Genomic DNA, 21553 nt, shown 5'->3' with positions numbered 1-21553 from the left:
AGATTGACTACTCTTATACCTTCATAGTCAAGAATTTTCTTATACATAACATACCTGGATTGTCACTATTCTAAGTTGATAAACAATAAATTACACATAGCAACTAGGAAGGGATTCGCTATGGAAGGAACAGAGATACCGTTTCCGAGTCACTACCGAGGATACGTCGTTATGTGGGTTAGAAATTTTTTTTTCTGCACAGTGCATCGTTCTTCAGCGATCGGCGAACGGTGAATCGCTGCAATTGTGTTGCGTTCTCAACTATTTTCTCTAGACGTTCTGGTGAAAGTTGGTGGGCTTGACTTAAGCTAGGTGTCCAGGCCGTAGTCCGGTGTTGGGTCAGCAGTGCGATTTGTCCCTGAATGAACTGATTGGCGCCCAATAAGGTCGATTGAGGCGGCCACTTTGTAACTGAAGGTAGTTCCGTAATTTCCGGGGAATAGCTTATGTAAGGCGGCCACGAATTGTCCATATTCAGTGAATTGAGGTATCGGCTAGCTGGAGTTGTGAAGGTGTTAATTGACGGGTTGACATTGATAAACACGAAGGATACTTACGTTTTAGAAAAGGTAAAATGCGGCCAGTTGGGTCGAAGAAAAGGTCCATTCTCCACAGTCCGAGTTTCGATATTGGTTTGCGGAAGTTTGCCTGGATCGGTTTGCTACTTTTCAAATTACCGTCCAACTAAACTTGCTGATTGACTTACGGCAATTTCCATAACAATAACAAACAAGAAAGGATGAACTATCGAGTTGTCAAAGATGTGAGTGAATTGAGTGAATTAGAATGGCAGTGATGGCAGAAAATCAAAACTCAAACGAGGGAACTCAATTACAAGATGACAAACGCTGCAAATTGATTTATTAGAATGGTGCAATGGTGAGTCATATCGAAAAATATTCCAAAAAAAGTTCGAACATTATATTCAATGAAATTGATTCTAAATATCGTTGTAATTTTCAATAACTCCTCATTATAATAATTAATGTATAACATCATAAATTCAATTTTATAACTTATTCGATGGTTAAGGTGAAGAAAACTTTAACTTGGAAAATAATATTAAAAAAAAAAAAACTGTAATGACAATCAAGTATCATGTTTGGTAAAGACAAAACTCTATGACTTCATACGCAACGAGAGTGGAGGAGGAGGCGAATGTGGTAGATAGGTCCTCGAAATGAATTGTATTAAATAATAATAATAAAAACTAAATCAAAATATGGTTTTCGAACAGTTTAAAATAAAACAGCCGTTCACGCAAGCGGCTCTTGAATGATGGTTTTACCTGAATGTTTGATTGCGTGAATGAGGTAATATCGATCCGCAATTAGTTCATTTAAAAGTTTGATGATGCTTAAAACATTGTTGAAATGACTACATAAATATGAGCGTGTAAATTATGGAGGTGTGGGATGGATGAACTTGCCAAGTTGGAAAAAGATGATGAATGAGAGGAGACATATGCGAGAGGGTTGATTGATGATTCCTGGGTCGATTTTGAATGGTCATTCTCTTATCCAAATTAGAGGAAGAAAGGTTGCGTTTTTTTTTAAATCGATTTTGTGTGATAGTGTAATACATGTTTATTGTAAAATGAAAGGCGCAAACTGTTTAAAAAATATATTGTGCTTTAAAAGAACGATTACCACACTCACATCCACCTTAAACCGTTAAACCCGAAATGCATAGTTATAGAAAATGGATTATTTCCTCCAAAATCAAATTATGATTACAAACAGTTCGAGTTCCACGATTGCTGGTATGGCTCAGTAGAACAAGTTCCACATCGCCAATGGTTGCTACTCCGTGATTGACCGAGGCCATCAATTTTGTTCAGAGGTCAAATGAATGGTGCTTGGGATTAGCAGCTCCTTCTCACTGCACAAAACTAATGCTCTCTCTTTGAACGTCGGCGCCGGCCACGTCCTAGTAGTCAATGGATAGATTGGAAAAAAAGAAAGGGACGAAAGATTTATTTTGTGCATTAGGACCGAGGACCGAATTGGGAGACACTTTTGACAAGTGTTAACGTGAACCATAAAAATTATTTTCCTTACTCCCATTAGCTCCTATCCGACACTTTCAGTTAATAGGGGCATGAGGTTGTTTAGTGTAATGATGACAAAAAAATCACTACTATCACTAAGTGCCTATTTTTCATGAACATTCCTAGTATCTTTCTCCAACATAAATTTGTAAAAAATAAACCTATAGTATAACCGTAATATCAGGTGACATATCAAGTCGACGATTTACCTTCTTTTTTATTTGTTTATATCTCTATGTAAAAAATCTATCCTAAATTGCAACAAGTTTAGCGGTGATGAATGAGTGAATAATAAATTAAAAAAAAAACGTTTAACGCGACTTATTTAAAAAATTGATATCAATCAAACCATCTCTTTAAAAAAGTACATCAATTCAAAATGCTTATCGTAAAATTATAATACATAGCTCTGAATTTAACTAGATGACACATTTTTAAAACTAATTCTTCAATTCAATTTTTAGCACATCGAATTTTAAATATTTTTAATTCAATCAAAATAGTCCTACATGAAACAGGGTTGTTAAAGTTAGGTGGAAATTTTCCTATCAATTTCCTGTGACGATCTCGACCTGAGCACACAATTGTAAACATACACAACAAGTTTGGCTCCTTAAAACCTCAAGTATTAGAAGATTCTATAAAAATTACAAAAAAAATCAAAAGAGTTCACAATTTTTTCCAGATGTTGTTTAAATAATTGAGAGGTTTCCCTGGAAAAGCTGCATCATCCGCGGTCGAACCGGAAAGGTTCTTTACACTATGCTATTATATCAAAAGATTCTCAAATATCCCACAGCATATCAACAGCAACTGTCAATGTAACCGAAATCTACAATCGCAAGAAAATCGTTTTAATTCAAATTAATAGTAAAAATATTTACAAAAGGTTTAAATTTTATGTTCACAATAACCGTTATTGAACATATCTAACGAAAGAAAATAAAATGTCGATCAAAAAGTATATTTGCAACTGTTTATGCATTTTCTGCAAAAGCTCCTGAATAAATGTTATTTTAAAATAAGTTTTGCATAAAATTTTAAAGAAACTACTGGTGAATGTCCATGGAAATATTTCAACTTTGCTGAGAAAGTTGCCGTCAAAAATTTAAAAGCAGCAATAATACTTGTTTATTTAACAACTAAGCAACTAAGTAGAAGAAATAAAGAAAAACACTTAGCTTTAAATGGATCCGGATCCTTCCCGAAGTCAACACCTGTCTGGATGATGAATCGCCCAAAACTGGTCCGAGGGTCCAGCACCAGCCCAGTCCCATCTCTTGAAAAACTTTTTGGATAAAACTTATCCGTTCGTAAATTTTAACTTTACATCACTTCACTTGAGGTTAACACATTAAAAGTCACTGAATTTTAACGAAGAATTTTTTTTTAGTTCCAGTTTTACGGAGAAATTTTCACTTGGGAAGAAAATTTTCGACATTACACTCCTTTAGTAAACGCCTCCTTCGGATCAATTCAGTGCATATGTATTCAAATTAGAGCCAAAAAGTGTATTTTGCTGTTTCGTTAGAACAAATGATGTCAAAATTTCCATACAAACTTGAGCGTCATTGAGCGACCCCTTAACTTAAAGTTTAAGAAATTAGGTAAAATTTTGCATAGGACCAAATCCCTATTTTTCTAATCACTTGATTCACTTGAGTTATTCAAAAAAAATAATTAGCATATATTATTTTAAAATTGCGATGGGATCAAAGCAATCCGTGCTTCGGACATGACGTTATAATTTTTGCGCTCCGCGTTTTTGCAAATTTTGAAGAATTTTGTTTTCCATAAAAGTGGTTTAAATGGGCAAAAAATTTGAACCGAACTCACGTGTTTTGTCAATAATAACGCTCATATACATAAATGAAATAAGTTGGGTGGTTGAAGTGAAATTGAAATGCGTTAAATGAGTTTCTTGTTGAAAGTGTCGTCGTAATTTACGGTCGCGTTTGACGTGTTTAACAGATCGAACAAGAGTTAACTACCTCGTAAGTAGTAAGATTTTGATTTTTTGTAAAGTTTCGAAAACCAGCATAAATTAATGATAAACATGAAACTCAAAGTTTTTCAAGATAATCGGATTTGAGATGAACAAAGGAGTGGATTTAGGCGTGTTTAATTTGCCTGAGACCGAATAAAGGGTGATACGGTCAAAATTTGGTCAATATCAACTTGACGTATTTCTTTCAATTTTGCATTTAAAAAACCTGAACACCCCTCTATTGAAGGTGTGTGTGTGTAGAATGTTGCTCCTATTTTGATTTTGGAATTCACTCTTCAGTTGTCATAATGCCGTCCAAGGAAGAAGAACAGTTTATCAAAATTTTGCTCGAGCATCGCGAAAATCCGAGCTACTCGCACGCAAAGCTGCAAAATCGCTAAAAGTTGCCAAATCAACCGTTACAAATGTAATTAAAGTGTTTGGGGAACGTTTGTCGACATCCGGGAAGTCTGGATCGGGGGGAAATCGAAAACCGGAAGCCGCTGAGACGACAAAGAGAGTTGCCGGTAGTTTCAAGCGAAATCCTAACCTCTCTCTCCGAGATGCCGCAAATAAGCTGGGTGTATCGTCTACAATCGTGCATCGAGCCAAAAAACGAGCCGGACTATCGACTTACAAGAAGGTAGTGACTCCAAATCTCGATGATAAACAAAATACGACGGCCAAAGCGCGATCCCAAAGGCTGTACACGACGATGCTGACGAAGTTTGACTGCGTGGCAATGGACGACGAAACCTACGTCAAAGCCGACTACAAGCAGCTTCCGGGACAGGACTTTTATACGGAAAAAGGAACGGGAAAGGTAGCAGATATTTTCAAGCACATGAAACTGTCAAAGTTCGCGAAGAAATATCTGGTTTGGCAAGCCATCTGTACCTGTGGCTTAAAAAGCAGCAGCTTCCGGGACTGTCAACCAAGAAATTAACGTGAAAGAGTGTTTGAATAAACGTCTAATGCCTTTCCTGAAGAAACACGGTTGTTCCGTACTGTTTTGGCCGGATTTGGCATCTTGCCATTACGGTAAAAAGGCCATGGAGTTGTACGCCGCCAATAACGTGCAGCTGGTTCCCAAGGACAAGAACCCTCTCAACACGCCAGAGCTCCGCCCAATTGAGAAATAATGGGCTATTGTCAAGCGGAACCTAAAGAAGACCAAAAAAAACTGCTAAGGACGAGCAGCAGTTCACGGCAAACTGGCTTTCTGTGGCGAAGAAGCTGGACAAGGTGGCTGTACAAAATCTGATGGCAGGGGTTAAGCGTAAGGATAATTCGGATTTGGAAAAGCGGAACGCTAACTGAATATTTTTCCTGATTTTTATACTATTTATACTTGAAAAAGAAATTTAATTTGATTTTTTGAATAAACGATTATACCGATTTACACTCGTTTTCCCTTGACCAAATTTTGACCGTATCACCCTTTAGAATGAGTTTTGCTTTTTGATGGCTGCCGGAACGTGTTTTATTTAGAAGTTTTGATTGTGCTCGCAAAAATTGGTCTCCAGAAATCGGAGAACGATTTTTGTTTCGTGCGTTGTGGTGCAATTTGTATGAGAGAGTGGCATTGGAAAATTATTTTTTCGATTGCAACGTTTTGTGGCCCGCTGTGACTATTTGACGTTTTCCTTACTTTAATAGCGATCCCAGGGAGCTTAAGGTTTTTTAAAAATGGAGCTCCACAAAGATTAGTACCGCAAACTGGGGGACCATTGATCACTTTTTTAGTTCATTTTCGAATATTTTGGAAAGGGTTTCTTTTTTGTAACACTTAAACTTTTTTGAATACTTACTGAGGTAAGGAGTTTAAAGCATGATCATTGATAGCAGAATATTCAAACAACATTAGTGGCTATGACTTGTTGTTACAAAACCAGATTTAATGTTTCGGGGTAACTTTGATCATTGTGGTTTTAACGTATCTCAACATCTTCAAAATTACTGTTTTGGTGCCAATAAGCACAGATGGCTTACAACATCAATAACAGTAAATTTTGGTTTGGTCTCAATTGAATTTTCAACGTTTTGTTTCAAAAAAAAATATACACTGAACCCCGTTCACTCTTAAAATACACATGATTTTTCACTTAAAAACAAGGATCCAGTGATTTTCTTCCATTCAAGTGCGACATATACATTTCACTTGGCAGTCACTTAAATTTCAAGTGAATTTATCCACATTCACTTCAGTCGTCACTTGAATTTGAAGTGAGAAAAAATATTCACTTCCCCATCACTTGAATTTCAAGTGAATGTCGAGTTGTAATTGTGTTTATTTTCAGAGTTCAAAATGGCAAATTCTAAAGAGCAGCGTTTAAAGCTTATGCTGGATTTGTATTTTCCCAATTCTTCACTAGGTGATTTTGGCGGTAATTTGTGTTAAACGTGATGTAAGAAAAAGTTATTTAAAGGTTTTATCATGTTTCAGCTTGTGGGTTGAACTGGACAGATTTTCTGGTTTGCAGCAGGGAAGTTTTAGAAGTCGCACTATCCGCAGTAACCGATCTGCCTTGGGATTACGATGGAATTTTCCAATTAATAAATTTATGGCGAAAGCGTAATGTAAGTATTTGAAATCAAAGTGGTGTTTTATAAATGTTCATGTATTTAAAAACGCGAGAGATGATTAACTTGAAACTTACTTATGGCGTATTTTTTTTTATTCCGGATTTGGCTCTGGAACTGTCAGAATAAAAAAAACGATTTTCGGGTTTCGAGTTTTTCCATACGTAGGTGTGCGTGAGAACGAGTGCAATGTTTACATGCAGCTGTCATTTTGTTCTCCCTTCTGGATTTCTTCATTCGGTTCTTCACATCCGGATTGCCTTTTTTCGTGTCCGGATTGCACTGGACAGCAGATAGTACGATTTTGCTTGGCTGAGAGGTTCAAAATCGCGGCAATCATCATTTTCCCGTTCATTATTTCAACTGTTTTGCTTTCAGCCAAAAACAGCTGTTTAATGTTTTGACAACAACGTTGAGAGTATTGGTGAACTTCTCGCAAAACTGACTTTCTTCTCAGGGCGACTCCGTCCGTTTTTCGAGCGAACCTAGGTTGCCTCTCGAGCAATAAATGAGCACGATGACAGCAGTTAGAGCGAACCTAGGTTGCCTCTAGTTTGCCTCCAGGTGAAAAAAAAACGGTATTAGAAATTCAGATAAATTTCACTCGAACGTCATAGTGTTATTCACTTGACCAGTCACTTAAGTGAATTCACTTGACCCATCACTTAAAATTCAAATGAAATTACGTATGGCGAGAATTTACTACAGATGTCACTTATTTTTGAAGTGAAAATTATTTTGCGTGTACTCAAAAGATGGACAATGTTACTGCATACATTTAAGGGCAAAAATTATCAATATTTTTTGGCCTCAAAAATAAATGAAATTATACCTTCATGCAATTCCCTAGGTCCTCCCACTGTTCCTATGTTCTTTTTTTTACTTCAAACTCAACTATTTTATAGGGTTTTTAGCCATTTGTCTATACAGGCTTTCTCATAGAAAATGTCCGTTTTTTTTAATATCGGAAAATTGTCATAGAATGGTCATAAAAATAACACTCAATTCATACTAAATAACACTGAATACAAATACTACATATATAAAGATAAAAAGTTAAACTTTCATACAAAACAACTAATTTGCTTCTAAATGCTATCATTTTATCAGGCGAGCTGGTTTTTAGTGAGTCTTCGAAAAACAAAGATATTTCAAAACGTTAAAACTACATTTTAAGTAATATAAAAAATCTCCTACTACAAACCAAATTTGGCCTATTTGAAACACAGTTTATAGGCTTTCAAACGTAGAAAACAGTTTTCAGATATTTTAACTTCAGACTTAGTTAATGATGATTATCTTCAAAAATTTCATGTTGAATTAATTACCCCGGTGATTAAAGTTCCTCCAGTTTACGGTACCGTAAACTGGGGCATCATGCATCACTTTTCAATTTCAATGGCTTCTTAAAACTTAATGTCCAGAGATAATAGGTACATCAAAAGTTTTAAGGTTTATGGGACATCAAATTGAAGCAGTCAGAAAGTTTATTTGTTTCACCAGTTATTTTTTATATTACAATAACATGCGATTTTCACCCTTCTAAGAAAAAGGGCTGAGTTGCAACAAATTTTTTTTTGTGAATATTTATAGTTTTTGATATAATTGTGATGTCATAACGCTTGCAGAACAATAACAGAAATTTTTTGATGTGTTCAAATTTAATTTTACACTTTTTCTGTCAAAAATGTTTTGAAAGAAAAAGCATAATTGTGCGGTATACATCTGCTAGTTGAAATCATAAAAATTAATGTATGTATGGATGAAACTTTGAAATTAACAGAGGAAGAAGGTGAATCTTTGATTGGCATTTTGAGGAATATTAGCCAGACTGGTAACTGAATTATAAAAATATTGATTTAAAAAAAAAAATTGTGATTGTCCGAAAATTATTTTTACGCCAACAGTGTTGGTATAGGATAATAAAAGCAATATTAAGTTTGTAGGTAATACAAATAAGCCAATCTGTCATACTGGGTAAAGTTTTTACGGCATCGAAAAATGTAAAAATTTGTACATTTATGGCTCGGTTTTTCTAATTTCTATGAGAGTCAAAAACATTCAAAACTGTTTCACGATGTGAGAAACATTGCCATCATCAATTTGTTATCATTGAATGATACCTTTATTGCATTATACTAAAATTAATATTGAATAAATTTTGTAGTAAACAAATGTTGCATCTAACCCTGCTGATGCATGATGCCCCGTTTGACGGTATCGTCGAAGACTTATTTACAGTAAAGGGCGAACACGAAATTTTTACATTATTTACAATATATAAAATTTTCTTATAATGTTTCGAATCCAACCAAAATTTCAGGGTAGTTTTATACATACACTAGCTGAACCCGTACGAACTTCGTTTCGCTTTAAATCATTGGTACGTCAAAATGAGTTTAGAAAATGGACATTCTTTCGACAATTTTGGGGAAAAAATTCAACAGTGTTTAAAGTCGCTACTATTACTATTACTTGAAATTCAAATTAAACTGTTGATTGGCTTCTTATTAAAATTTATGTGAGAATGTTTTCTTCTCGATGGGTTGAAAAATCTAGGCATTATGGCAGAAACATGTACTATTTGTTTGTGTGCACGACTCTTTTGCTTGACCTTCACACTTAAATTGGTATCAATTAACTGCCTCCAACAAAATTATTGCACAAAACACTGAACTTTCAATGAAACCCTCTTATTCTGTCTCATGGCCCGAAATTTGATAATTGAAACCAATTTGACGTTCCTCAAAACTCCCTTGTGCCATTTTTTCTTTTCAAATTATATGTAAAATTACGTCAGGAACTTGAAAACAGTGATCAGTGAATATAGACGCCCCTTTCGCCGACCCTTGACACGGAACATGCTACCTGGAGTCAATTGCTCATAGTTTATAACCCTCATCTCAATTTCTCTCTCATTTTCATCTCAATCCGATGCATGATCACGACAATATCGCGAAAACAGTGAGCAACTAACATGGACGGCCTTTTTTTACCACGATTCAAAACTTGAACACCTGAAATCAATTATCTTTTCTGTTAAACTCCCTTGTGCCAATTTTTATTACAATTCTATGCTCAATCAAGAGAATATCGTAAAAACAGTGAACAGATAATAACCCCTTTTGCCGACCCCTGAGTCAAGATTTGAAACCTGAAAGCAAAAGAGCGTCCCTCAAAACTCCTATGCAGAAATTTTCATCTCAATCCAATGTAGAATAACTTCAAAATCGCAAAAACATTAAAGTTGGGTATGGACGACTCCTTCAACCTACTTCTGATCCGCAATTCGAAACTGGAAATCGATTGCTCGTCTTTCAAAACACTCATGTGCAAATTTTCATCACAATCCAATGTAAAATAAAGCCAATATCGCAAAAACATTAATCAGTGGATATGGACGACCCCTTTTGCCGACCTCAAACCCTAAATTTGATAACTGTAATCGATTGCTCGTCTCTCAAAACACTCATGTGCAAATTTTCATCACAATCCGATGTATAATAACGCCAATATCGCAAAAACATTAATCAGTTAATATGGACGACCCCTTTTGCCGACCCCTATCCCTAAATTTGACAACTGTAATCGATTGCTCGTCTCTCAAAACACTCATGTGCAAATTTTCATCACAATCCGATGTATAATAACGCCAATATCGCAAAAACATTAATCAGTTAATATGGACGACCCCTTTTGCCGACCCCTGACCCAAAATTTGATAACTGTAATCAATTGCTCGTCTCTCAAAACACTCATGTGCAAATTTTCATCACAATCCGACGGAAAATAACGTCAATAACGTGAAAACAATATTTGTCTTGTATGGACGACCCCCTTCAGAAGGGGTCGTCCAAAAATCTAAAAACATTTTTCATCATTCCTGGTCCTAATGAGCATCCATGCCAAATTTCAGATCTCTAGCTCTTAAGACGGCTGAGTCTATAGAGGACAAACAAACAAACAAACAAACATACAGATAATTGCTTTTTATATATATAGATTTGGTTGAATTCTTAAAACTAAATTGTCAGCAAATAGGTTTTCCAAGTGAGCATTTTTATGGATCGTATTTATTGGTGTTGAAGTCCTCTCATTTCCGTTTAGCTTTTGGTTTTGTTGCTGATAAGTTTCTGGAGCGAAGAGATCGGGAATTCTAACATTAGTGCCAGCACTAGTGCCATCAGATATGAAAGTACAACGACGCTTATGAATTTGGAAGCCTGAAATTGAATATTTTCATGGAATTGACGATGTTGTAATCCTTTTGAATTTATATCTCACTAAAATTAACACGCTGAAATAATGCAATCCTCGGCTGCCGAAAAATACATTCTTCAGTACGAACATGTGACTGAGGTAGGCACAAAACGTTAACCGGCCCAGAATCAGGAATGCCGGATAGTTCAGGAACCGCTTGATCAATCCGTTGTAGTTTCCGATAACACCGTAAACCAAGAAGGTGAACAAAAAAATCCAGAGGTGTTTCATAATCGGATAATAGATGGCCATCCAGAGCGATGGTTTCGGGAAGTAGTTCTCGTAAAAAAATCGATAGCTTATCAACGAGAGGAAAGCTACCGGAACCACCATGTGCCAGATCAGTCTTAAGAACTGAAAATTGAAAAAAAGTGAAATATTTTTTAACGATTTTTAAAATATTTGAATACTACCAATGATTGACTCGGTCTGTGGGCTGTCTTCCGTAGACTGGAATATATCGTTCCGAAAATGATTCCTCCAAAATAGCATCCCATATTGCTGTGCAACGGAATGTACACGTGACGATACATGCTATCATACCAGTACAGGAACCGTTCGTCTCTGTTTTGTACAAGATTTTACAAGTTTGAAGTTTACAGTTTTGCCAAAGTTCCTCACAAATTCAAATACTTACTGTAATTTATTGATGAAAACCCCATCATACTTTCCGAAGTAGATTACCATTCCCGGGATAATATAGGCAGCAATTATGACCGATGAAAGAACATAAAATTTCAAATGCGGGTTTCTGCGAAAAGAACAGTTTTAGGTCATAATAAATTTCAAGTTTACTACAAGTAATTTATGATAGTTTTTCCAACTTACCTCGAAATAATGACGAGCGAAATCATGCCAAGGACGAAAAGTTGGAAATCACATGCCAGATACCACGTTTGCTGGAGACACTGAAAATAAAATCCAGTTCAGCTTAATTTTGATGCATTTTTAAGTTTTTAATTCTTTTTAAGAAGTTATACTTACTGGTTCATCTGAATTGACGTAGTTGTTGAGGAAAAGCATGTTTGTCCACCAATTTTTACGGCAAAATCGTTCCTCCGTAAGCACTCCCCTGGGCCACACCGGTCCATCTTGCAGTTTTGACAACCAGGTGGCGTGCAGCAATACCACATAGGCATACACGGGAGTTAATCTAAGATATCGAAAGCCGATGGCAGTCGGTATCGTAATCCATGACAGCTTCCCACCGTTAGATTTAGCTTGAACATTGCAAGTCTGCAAGGCCAACATGAATCCACCGATCGTGAAAAACGTCTGGACGATCTGAGTTCCATTGATGAGAGCAATCGTTGCCGGGCGATAGTATTTTCGCTCCAATCCCTCGGGGTTTAGCAACGGGATCATTGCCAGCATGTTCCAACTGTGACCTAGGATTACCAGAACCATGGTGAGGAAGCGAAATGCCTGAAAAAACTGAAGCTCTTGGTTCAAATCATCTTTGGAAGGAGCCGCCAGTCGATACCAGTTTCGCTTGATGGAAAAAGCTGTTAGGAGCGTGGTCCCTGAAAAAAGTAAAATAATGTATTTGTTGAGATATTGGAAAGCTTTAAAGTAAAACCTACTTCGACAGATGGGTTCAGATGTGTAGTGGTCTTCCGATTGGGCCTTGTTGATCCAGCTATCGTAGGAACTGGATGCGAAGCAGACGAAAAGTATGATCAAACTTAATCCCAGGAATAGGTAGCTGGGCCAATCAAGATCACTTGCTAAACCAGGACGGAAGCAGTACTCAATCTCACTGTAGGCCACTAAGCCGTGAGACTTGTTGAGCTGATAGTTGACGCAGATGTTTACTAGATCTCCATAGTTTGCACGATCTTCTGCGACGTTGTCGAAGGCAATCGGATCGATTATGTACTAAAAATGGAAAATGATTTGAATACGTTTGACATAGCTTTCGATGTGGATAAAGTTTACAAGAGAAGAATTTAAACAATACACTTATAAAATTATCAGCATACTAAACTTCAAAACAATCAAAATGTAATTTTAACAAAACCCTCATCTAATGCTTTTCCAAATGGCATTAAATGCGATGAGAATACTTATCAAAATTCTGCTCCAATACAAGAATACAAGAATGGTAATGGTTCGCGCAGCAAGCCCGAAATTTTTATGGAATTTTAAAACCTGTTTTTAGAGAAACATGAAAAAACAGTGTTCTTAATCTTTTATTTTGGTCTCTATCCGTCGATATCTGTTAAATAAATGTGGTTTTCTTGAAGCTTTGGTTGTGGCAAATATTTGATCTCAAGACCGCATTTCAAAAGTAATAAGGCGTCGTACACAAATTACGTAACGCAAAAAGTCTAGAATTTAGACCCCCTCTCCCCCCTATGTAACAATAAGTAACGTTTGATAGGACCCCCCTTCTATAGTTACGTAACGCTAAATACCCCCCCCCCCATATTCAATTTTGAAATTAAAAGTTAAAGTACACAAAAATTTATTTGATTTGAGTTACACTGCACATAAACACTGAATGAGCTGCAGTCGATGACGTGACAGTAAAATAAACAAAACAGCAAAGCTCACTTCTTTCATTCGCGCAGTGCGGTTTTTCTGAATCAAATTTTATTTACAAAATACTAACCATCATTGACGCTTTCGAACAAGGGGTGCGTAGATTTGCTCGCCAAAAATAGAAAATTACAATTCTTTCCTGTATGTTTTTTTTCATTAATTTGTTACGTAACTGAACCAAGTACTCCCCCTCCCTCCTATGTAACAGCAAGTAACGCAGACTCAACCCCCCTCTCCCCCCTACATGCGTTACGTAATTTGTGTACGACGCCTAACGATAAAAAAGCAGTTTACGCATTCAACGTGTAAAGTTTTATAAAAGTTGGATGATTTGAGCCACTCTACTGTGGACTAGGATAGCGCTTAGCTACATATTTATATGGAGGTATTTAAAAGCCGAAGTTTCGCTGCTATCACCCATAAAGATTGTTCTACTTATCAAGATTACAAACTGTGCTAAACTTTACTTTGATTGGACAACTGTAAATCAACCCTAATATCTCATTAAGGAAAGAAAATGTGAAAATAGGCACACATTTCAAAAGAAAATTATTATAAATTCGTACTACAGTGTAACAAATTTTAAACTTTATTAAAGTTTGCAATTCAGATCTCCAAACAGCTTTCTTTGGACTGTTCCGATAATAATAAATACTCGCTAACTTTCAGCTACTCAGTTCAGAGTGACGGTTACTCAGTTGTCGCCAAAACCGCACCTACTCAGTTCTGACTAAACGGCGTTTACTCAGAACTGGCTAACAGCCCTTTTCGCGACAACTGACTCGTGCTTACTCAGAATGCGCGAATAATTCTGAAGCGGTTTTTGGCCGCTTTTTTCATGCTAGGATAGTTAAAACCTGAATCATTATTCAGACAAATGATGGATTTGTTGATTTGATTAATAACAAAAGTCAAAATATATGCATACACCTTTATTTAGAAAAAAAACAATTTTTATATGAATTTTTGGTTTTTGTTTTCGCCCGTCGGGTTTCGTCTCCCAGGCCAGGACCTTTTATGCCATACTGGATCTTTGGAAAATGTATTTGGACCGGTCATCATCGCAGCTAGTATCCGCGTGGGTTGATGATTTTGGTCATTCCTGCAGCACGGTGTGTTTATAGAAGATGTTTAAAAGAAAAAAATACAGTAACTTTAATTTTTTCAGAAATGTAAAATTTAGCCTTTTCTTAATCATTTTCAGGCAAAATTAAAATATTTTGTCGTTTACGTTTTGTTTTTTCTAAGATTTGTAGTCCATATTTAGAAATTATTATCTGTAAAATTATTCCAGTGCAATGTAATAGTAACTTTTTTTATGGAATTTTTTTTTAATATTTTTACTCTAATTTTTGTTATTCTGAAACAATAAAAAAAAAGTCAACGCCTGGAAAGATAAGTGATTTGGATTTTCTGAAACACTTATTTTGATATGAACATTTTATTTAAAATTTTATTATTTGGAATACCCTTGTTATTATTGGTGTTATCCAAATGTAATATGAATTTATATTCATATGTGTGTATCTTGGATAACAAACTCTAGTTAAATTTTTTTTATGATACATGGATAAGAACAGTCCAACACCATTTGATTGGTTTCCAACAAAATATTAAAAATCTTTTCTTTTTTTTTTCAAAATTGTTCTTTGAAATATTTCCACAATATTTGCAGGCTCTAATGCATATGGGTACGCACTTTAGAAAACATAAATTAAATTTTCGACGATATCACTCGTTTATGGCATTTTTTAATTAAATTTAAAGATTAAGATTAAATTTGAACATATCTAAGAAGAAAAGTTTTCAACATAATTAAGTTAAAAGTTAAAGTACTTGCACTGGAATCCGCTTATCTTCCGCTACATAACATCAATTTTAAATTTATTTTTTATATTGATGAAGAATATATTTTTTATTAATCATTTGAACTTTATTTTTGCTTTAGAGTTGAAGTTCTGTTGATATTTTCGAATTCATGATCAACAAAACGATGAAAAACGATTTTTTTTTCTAGAGAAATTTCATTTTTTATGGTTTATTCCAACCAATGATTTCTATAGTTTTTACCATAATTGGTATAAAATTGTAGAAGTAATGATTGTGTAACTGTAACATTAATGCTTCATTATGGTGTTATTTTATAATAAAGAGGAACTTCAGTGTACAGTAGAATAACTAAAATAAGTAAGGGATGAACAAAAAAGAATGAATGTTACGCGCTGCAGGCTAGCTTGCTATCGATCATTTGCAATTCACTTTTGCCAACAGTACTGTTAATTTGTGTACTTTTAAGATCGACAAAAAGATTAAAATTTTTTTGGTAAAATTTAAAATTTATCATAGTTTTAGACTAGGTTCATCACTAAATAAATTTATTTCCAAAAAACTGTAATTTTTTTTTTGAAACAAAGAATTTTAGAGATTATTTAAATAATATAGTAAGTTGGAAACCGGAGAAGCTAAGATTATTTAACCTCGACAGTAATGCTAGCTCTTTGAATAAAATGGAAGAATCACAGAGTGCATCAGGATTACAAAACTTGAGCTAGAAAATAATAAAAATAAAAAGGTTAAAGGAATCTCCATGCTTATAATGATTGTATCAAAAGACAATAACAAGCAAAATTTAAGCTAAATTGAACTGCTGTAGCGATTTGCATTAAGTCTGAAGTGCGAATGGAATTTTGAGACATTTAACTCAGAAGAAGTATAAAAACTGATTTCTCATCAAAAATTGCTTTTAACATATCGTTAACTTTTCAATATTCATTATCCTATTATTGTTTTTTCAAAGCTTAAATTAAGGCAAACGTTTCTAATCCAGATCGCATCACGATAAGCGTTATCATAAAAAAGTTATAGCGGTTCCTAGTGTTTACTAATTTTCTTAATCATTGAGATTTTTTTCAATAAAGTTCCCTCCAGTTCCCACAATCAGAAAATCTAAAAATAATGGATTTCAATGGATTCATAGATGGATTCATATTATTTTAGATAATTCAAATAATTTCAGATAATTTGAGCCTCTCAGACTGCTGACAGGATTTGCCAGCAAATTTTTAAATTTTAGGATTAGCAGGTACTTTTTAAGCATTTTATATGTAAAACAGCTCTGTAACTTGTTAAAAATTTTTTTTTAAATTTTTCAAAGTTTTTGATAATATTGATAAGCTTAATTTAAAGGTATTAAAAGTTAAAATTAAGAGAATTAGCACCCCTGAAATTATAAAACACTAAAAAAATATTTATATTTTGAAGAATTCAAATAGAAAATTTTCAAAAAAATATGTTGTATGAGGGGTCTTCGACAAAATATTTTAATTTTCGGTGAAAATGAACCGGAAAAAGCTCTACTTTTTACCCATGCAAAAATTAGCGTTACTGTATTTTTTTTTCTTTAAGTCCTTCTACGAAACACACCTTGTATTACTCCCGTTCAAGTCGTATTTGATTTTTATTTTGATGAATTTGTCTCAAAAAACTTCGCAAAAATGATAAACTGTGAAATCTCTTTAAAAAAAATTTGAGGAATGTGAATCAATCGGGCCAGATACGAATATTTTACCTCCATATTCTGGTAGCTGGACCACACCAACTTTTTTTTAAAACTCTACGTTGAAAACCTGGGCTAGTCTAGATAAGCTCATGTCATCTGAAATACTATTCCTAGATTGATTGGCTTTATTCAGATTTTATCAGTCCTTCATAAGTAACTTACTGTATACATATTGGAGAATTGTTTTGAAGTGTTCAGTTTGAAAAGTTTGCTTACAACATATGCGGACACTCGCGGACACAAATCGTTTCTGAATCGGCCCCCCTCATTCATAAACCAATGATTCTTGTTCATACACAAATATTCTGAAACAACCTGAGGTGTTTATAATCATCACCTTTTTCAATGAGTAAAAAGTTTAAAGTTTAAATAATTTAAAAAAATTGCGGAAATTCTGGACTTCCGACTTTTTGAAATGAAAGCTTATTTTGTGCTTCTCTTCCAACCAAATTTCATCAATGTTTTCGAAAGCCTTTTTGTTGTATTAGTGAAGCCCGGTGTTCCATCGTCGCATAGAACTTTACGCTCAGCTGACGTCATTCTGTCAGTGGCCTTATATTCAAAATAGCCAACGATTCTGTTTACTGTCAATTGAGCATTGTTGATAAAGATCTATTGCACATTGCTGGTGGCCAAGAATCGGATCATCAAAACGGCAAACAATTGGTTCGGCGGCCAAGTAATTGGAGCGACGCAATGAGTACTTTGCATGCATTTTGCTCACATTAATGAAAGTTCCATAGAGAAAACATATTTTTGTTGAACTCTAAGCAAGTTAGCAAGTAAATTCTTCAAAGGATGTTTTATGGTGCACTTAAGGGCATCCGCAGCAATCGCGAGCAAAGTGAAAATGCTCACGAGTTTATCCACTTCCATACCGCACCGGGGGTTAGTATGAAGGTGAGCAAAATAGGGCCGATGCCGTCGGGACCGACAAAATCACCAAATTTGCTCACTAGAAAGGGGCGTGAGCAAACATGCACTGAAAAAATTCTACCGTTTTGACCAGAAATAAACAAACGATGTCGCAGCGTGTAGATGTTTGTTGATATTTATTTTAAGAAAAAAATTGAATCAGATTAAAATTGTGGATGGATTTTTTTGTAATAACCAGTTAAATTCGCAATTTCGTTACATTATTTCGGGTTTTTCCAGGAATTGAACGAGAAAGTGTAAATGCTGGTGATGATGGTGAGTTATTTATTTTGATTTTATACTGTTTTTGACTTTTTTGTACCTATGAATTTTGATAACATTTTTTCCTTTCTCACTCAATTTCAGATAAACAAACTTGAAGCATCGTAATTTGTGACCAAAAATGGTCACTCGGAGTTTCTCGGAGTAATAATAATCGAGACCAGTGCGCTGTGCATGATTTTTGTATCCAACCGGCCAATATGGGTGGCATTCCAGTACTGCTCCTACCGATTCGGCTTTCGAAACGAGGTCTCTCAATAAGTTTGGAACTAATGGGACCCAGTTTTTCGGAGCAGCAATTATTTCAATCAGTACGTTGGATAGAAAAAGAAGTTGATGATTTTTTAGAAAAGTATGATTTTAATATAAATATAATAAACAAATAAAGTTGAATTTTAGTTGAATTGTTTGGTTTGTTGAATTTTGTTTTTCGGGTCCATGTGTTAGGAAATATAAGTGCCCGGCGTGTTGAAAGCAAAATCGAGCTTAATTCGAAAATATTTTCTTATCTGAACTTATTTTATTCAATCAAGTCGTCCTACAATTCAATAAGTTTTTAATCACAATCCAGCAAACGGGTGACACGGAATTGGAAACACCGTAAGGGAAACTCAACGCTTTACAACCACCACCGGTTGAAAGCGGTGTCCTATAGATATGATGACGAGGCCAAGCGAAGCAAACATCCTGCTCGGAAGTTCTTGCTGCATCCGTCATCGGACCCGATTGCTGGTGTTCGAAGCTGCTTGGCCTTGCTGCTGCTGTATGGCATGTTCAACCAGGATGTAGACTTTGACGTCACGATACGTATAGCAGCTATCCCGTCAAATAACTTCCAACACCCCCAGGCCCTTTTAAGACCAACATTCATCGAAATTTCAGCAAAAACCAGACGACTACGAAAATTTACTCGGTACGTATTAATTCAAGATTTAGATTTTCTTCAAAAATTTTCTCAGTGCAATGCTAAATTTGAAAATAATTATGCTACCGCCCGGTGCACGAAAGAGTGTGTATCCCAAAACCGGTCCGCTGAAATGAGCAAAACCGGGCCGCGTATACTCACTTATTGGTGCGTTTGCTCTAATAGCAAGGTTGGAATGTTGAAAAAAAGAGTAAACCATGCCTTAGGTGCCAAGGTCGGGTACATTTACCCTACACTATTAAAAAACCCCATTTCAAAAATCGTGTAATATTCAACGAAATTTTAGCTGCGTTCTGTTGTTTACATCCAAGTGAAGTAAGCGTTGTCATTTTTTGTGGTTTTTCGCGAAGAAATCTTAAAATCAGTTTAAATTGGCTATGATGTTTGTAAGTTTTAAGTGAGAAAATCAATGTGATGTTATCTCTGCAACCAGCAGTGCATCCAGATAGCTGAAAATCAGATGGGAATTGAGTAACATTGACCAATGAGAGAACTGGAAAATATTGTCGCTGGCAACGATTTGAAGGCTTTGAGAGCGAAATCTTGCGGTCTCTTGCATGTATATGGAACGTAAATCAACACAACATACAAATATAGCTACTGCCTGGACCACAATTTTATACCTCACCGAAGAGAAAGGATATTCCTGCATCAGTGAAAGCCATTTACACTGAAAAATTCAGATAGAAGATTATGGTGTGGCAAGCCATATGTGTATGCGGTAAAATGTCTCCATGCATAACCACAGATACGATGAATGCATAATTAACATTCGAGAATGTTCACAAAAAAGGTTGATACCCATCAAAAAGCATATTAATCCTACAATCTTTTAGCCTGATCTCGCTTCGTGCCGCTACTCTAAGGATGCATTAAAGTGGTATGAAGTCAACACATGTTTACCGAAAGACATGAACCCACCAAACTGTCCAGAGATTCGTCCAATCTAAACTTTTTGGGCTTTGACCTAAAGTGATAAAAATGATCGGAGAAAGCACTGTGCAGAAGCTCATGAGTAGTGTTAAGAGAAAAGTTAGAGAACTCGCCTACCCTACAAAAACTAATGCTAAATGAATTCTAAATTGAAAATAAACACTACTTTGCAGTATGTTTGAAATAAAATGTTTTTATTATAAAATCATTATTTATTTTATTTAAGAAGGAAAATGTATTTAAAATTTCCGGAACAGTCTATACAAGACGACAAGTAGTTTGAACTATGCAAAAAGTTACAGTCCTTTTTGTTTATATGCTACACGCTAACTTTTGGCTACCCCTTAAAGGCGTAAAATTGACCCGTTATTGAGAACCTCCACTATCTGTCAAATAAAGGGTCATTTTAACGGTTCAATATTACCCCTTATTTCGGAAGGCTTGATTCCCTTCAAAAAGGGTAGTTTTGAATCTTTTCATTTTTCATATTTTAAACGTTTCATTTGCGGTCGTGAATCGTGGTAAGTGTTTTATTATTATTTGATGTAAACATTATTCATGAACATTAAGATATTAATTTGAATAATTCCCGCTACAGATGATCTTGAAACTATAAGAAATGAATGTTTCATCACCTACTTTGCAACACAAAGACGACTTCGTGTCGGCACTTAAACCCAGCCGATGTTGTCGGATTCTAACGTAAGCTTTTTTCCTTCAAATTTATTAAGCAATTTTCATATTACAAAAAGTTAATGTCCTTTCAGTTGTCGTCATCTCGATACCGCTACCGCTAGGAAAACGTCCAGGGCAAATGATAGGAATTCCGGACAAAAAATTGCAACGGAGGACCGGCATTTAAAAACTTGATAAAATTATTATCGGAGGATCGGCATTTAAAAACTTCCTAAAATTAATGAACAATGTATGTATTATTTATGTATTATTCCAAACAATACATGATGTTTTTAAAAAATGTAATTCAGTTTTATTTTGATTAGACATTTCATTGCATTTTTTTTTATTCAACAAGCCACTGCTCACATCTCTATCCAGAGCAAGCGTTTCAAATAAGGGGTAGTTTTGACCCGCTAAGGCGTTATCATGTTGAGTACCCCTTAAAGGGTAAAGGGGTTTTATCCGAAAAAGGAGTTCTCCCAGTCTTATCCAATAACGGGCCAAAAGTATTCGTTAAGGGGTAACCAAAAGTTAGCGTGTACGTGTAGTTACTAATCTACAAGCACAAGGCGCTTTACGCTAAAAACTAATAGGGAGGATGGGGATACTAGAAAAAATAGATAGAAATAAACCAGACCAGCTGATTTTTGTTTACATCAGGAAGCACGTTCTGTCAAAATTCATGATAGTATTGGTGAGAGCGCGAGCAACACCGAATATTTTCAGAGTGTTCCACCGTCCACATTATGGTGCACTACCAGTGGATACCTCACCGTGAAAACGAGCATGAAAACAGCAAACAGTGCACTACCAAACGAAAACGAATTCTTTATTATT

At 35.3% G+C, this 21553-nt stretch overlaps 2 protein-coding genes across 2 annotated transcripts; both read right to left on the bottom strand.

The window, feature by feature from the left end:
* Positions 1-765, bottom strand: LOC129751014 (uncharacterized). Its single transcript, XM_055746249.1, has 2 exons — positions 558-765; positions 1-498 (listed from the first exon to the last, which is right to left on the bottom strand). The coding sequence occupies exons 1-2, from the start codon at positions 604-606 to the stop codon at positions 179-181; spliced, it is 369 nt and encodes a 122-aa protein (XP_055602224.1). The 5' UTR covers positions 607-765; the 3' UTR covers positions 1-178.
* Positions 766-10723: 9958 nt separating this feature from the next.
* On the bottom strand, positions 10724-13500 carry LOC129752460 (nose resistant to fluoxetine protein 6-like). The gene is made up of 8 exons (XM_055748239.1): positions 13495-13500; positions 12464-12758; positions 11865-12403; positions 11709-11788; positions 11518-11631; positions 11294-11444; positions 10953-11234; positions 10724-10843 (listed from the first exon to the last, which is right to left on the bottom strand). The coding sequence occupies exons 1-8, from the start codon at positions 13498-13500 to the stop codon at positions 10724-10726; spliced, it is 1587 nt and encodes a 528-aa protein (XP_055604214.1).
* Positions 13501-21553: the final 8053 nt, after the last annotated feature.

The sequence above is a fragment of the Uranotaenia lowii genome, chromosome 3 (assembly GCF_029784155.1).
Source record: "Uranotaenia lowii strain MFRU-FL chromosome 3, ASM2978415v1, whole genome shotgun sequence".
NCBI lineage: Eukaryota > Metazoa > Arthropoda > Insecta > Diptera > Culicidae > Uranotaenia > Uranotaenia lowii.
This window is presented reverse-complemented; position numbering and strand designations above follow the sequence as displayed.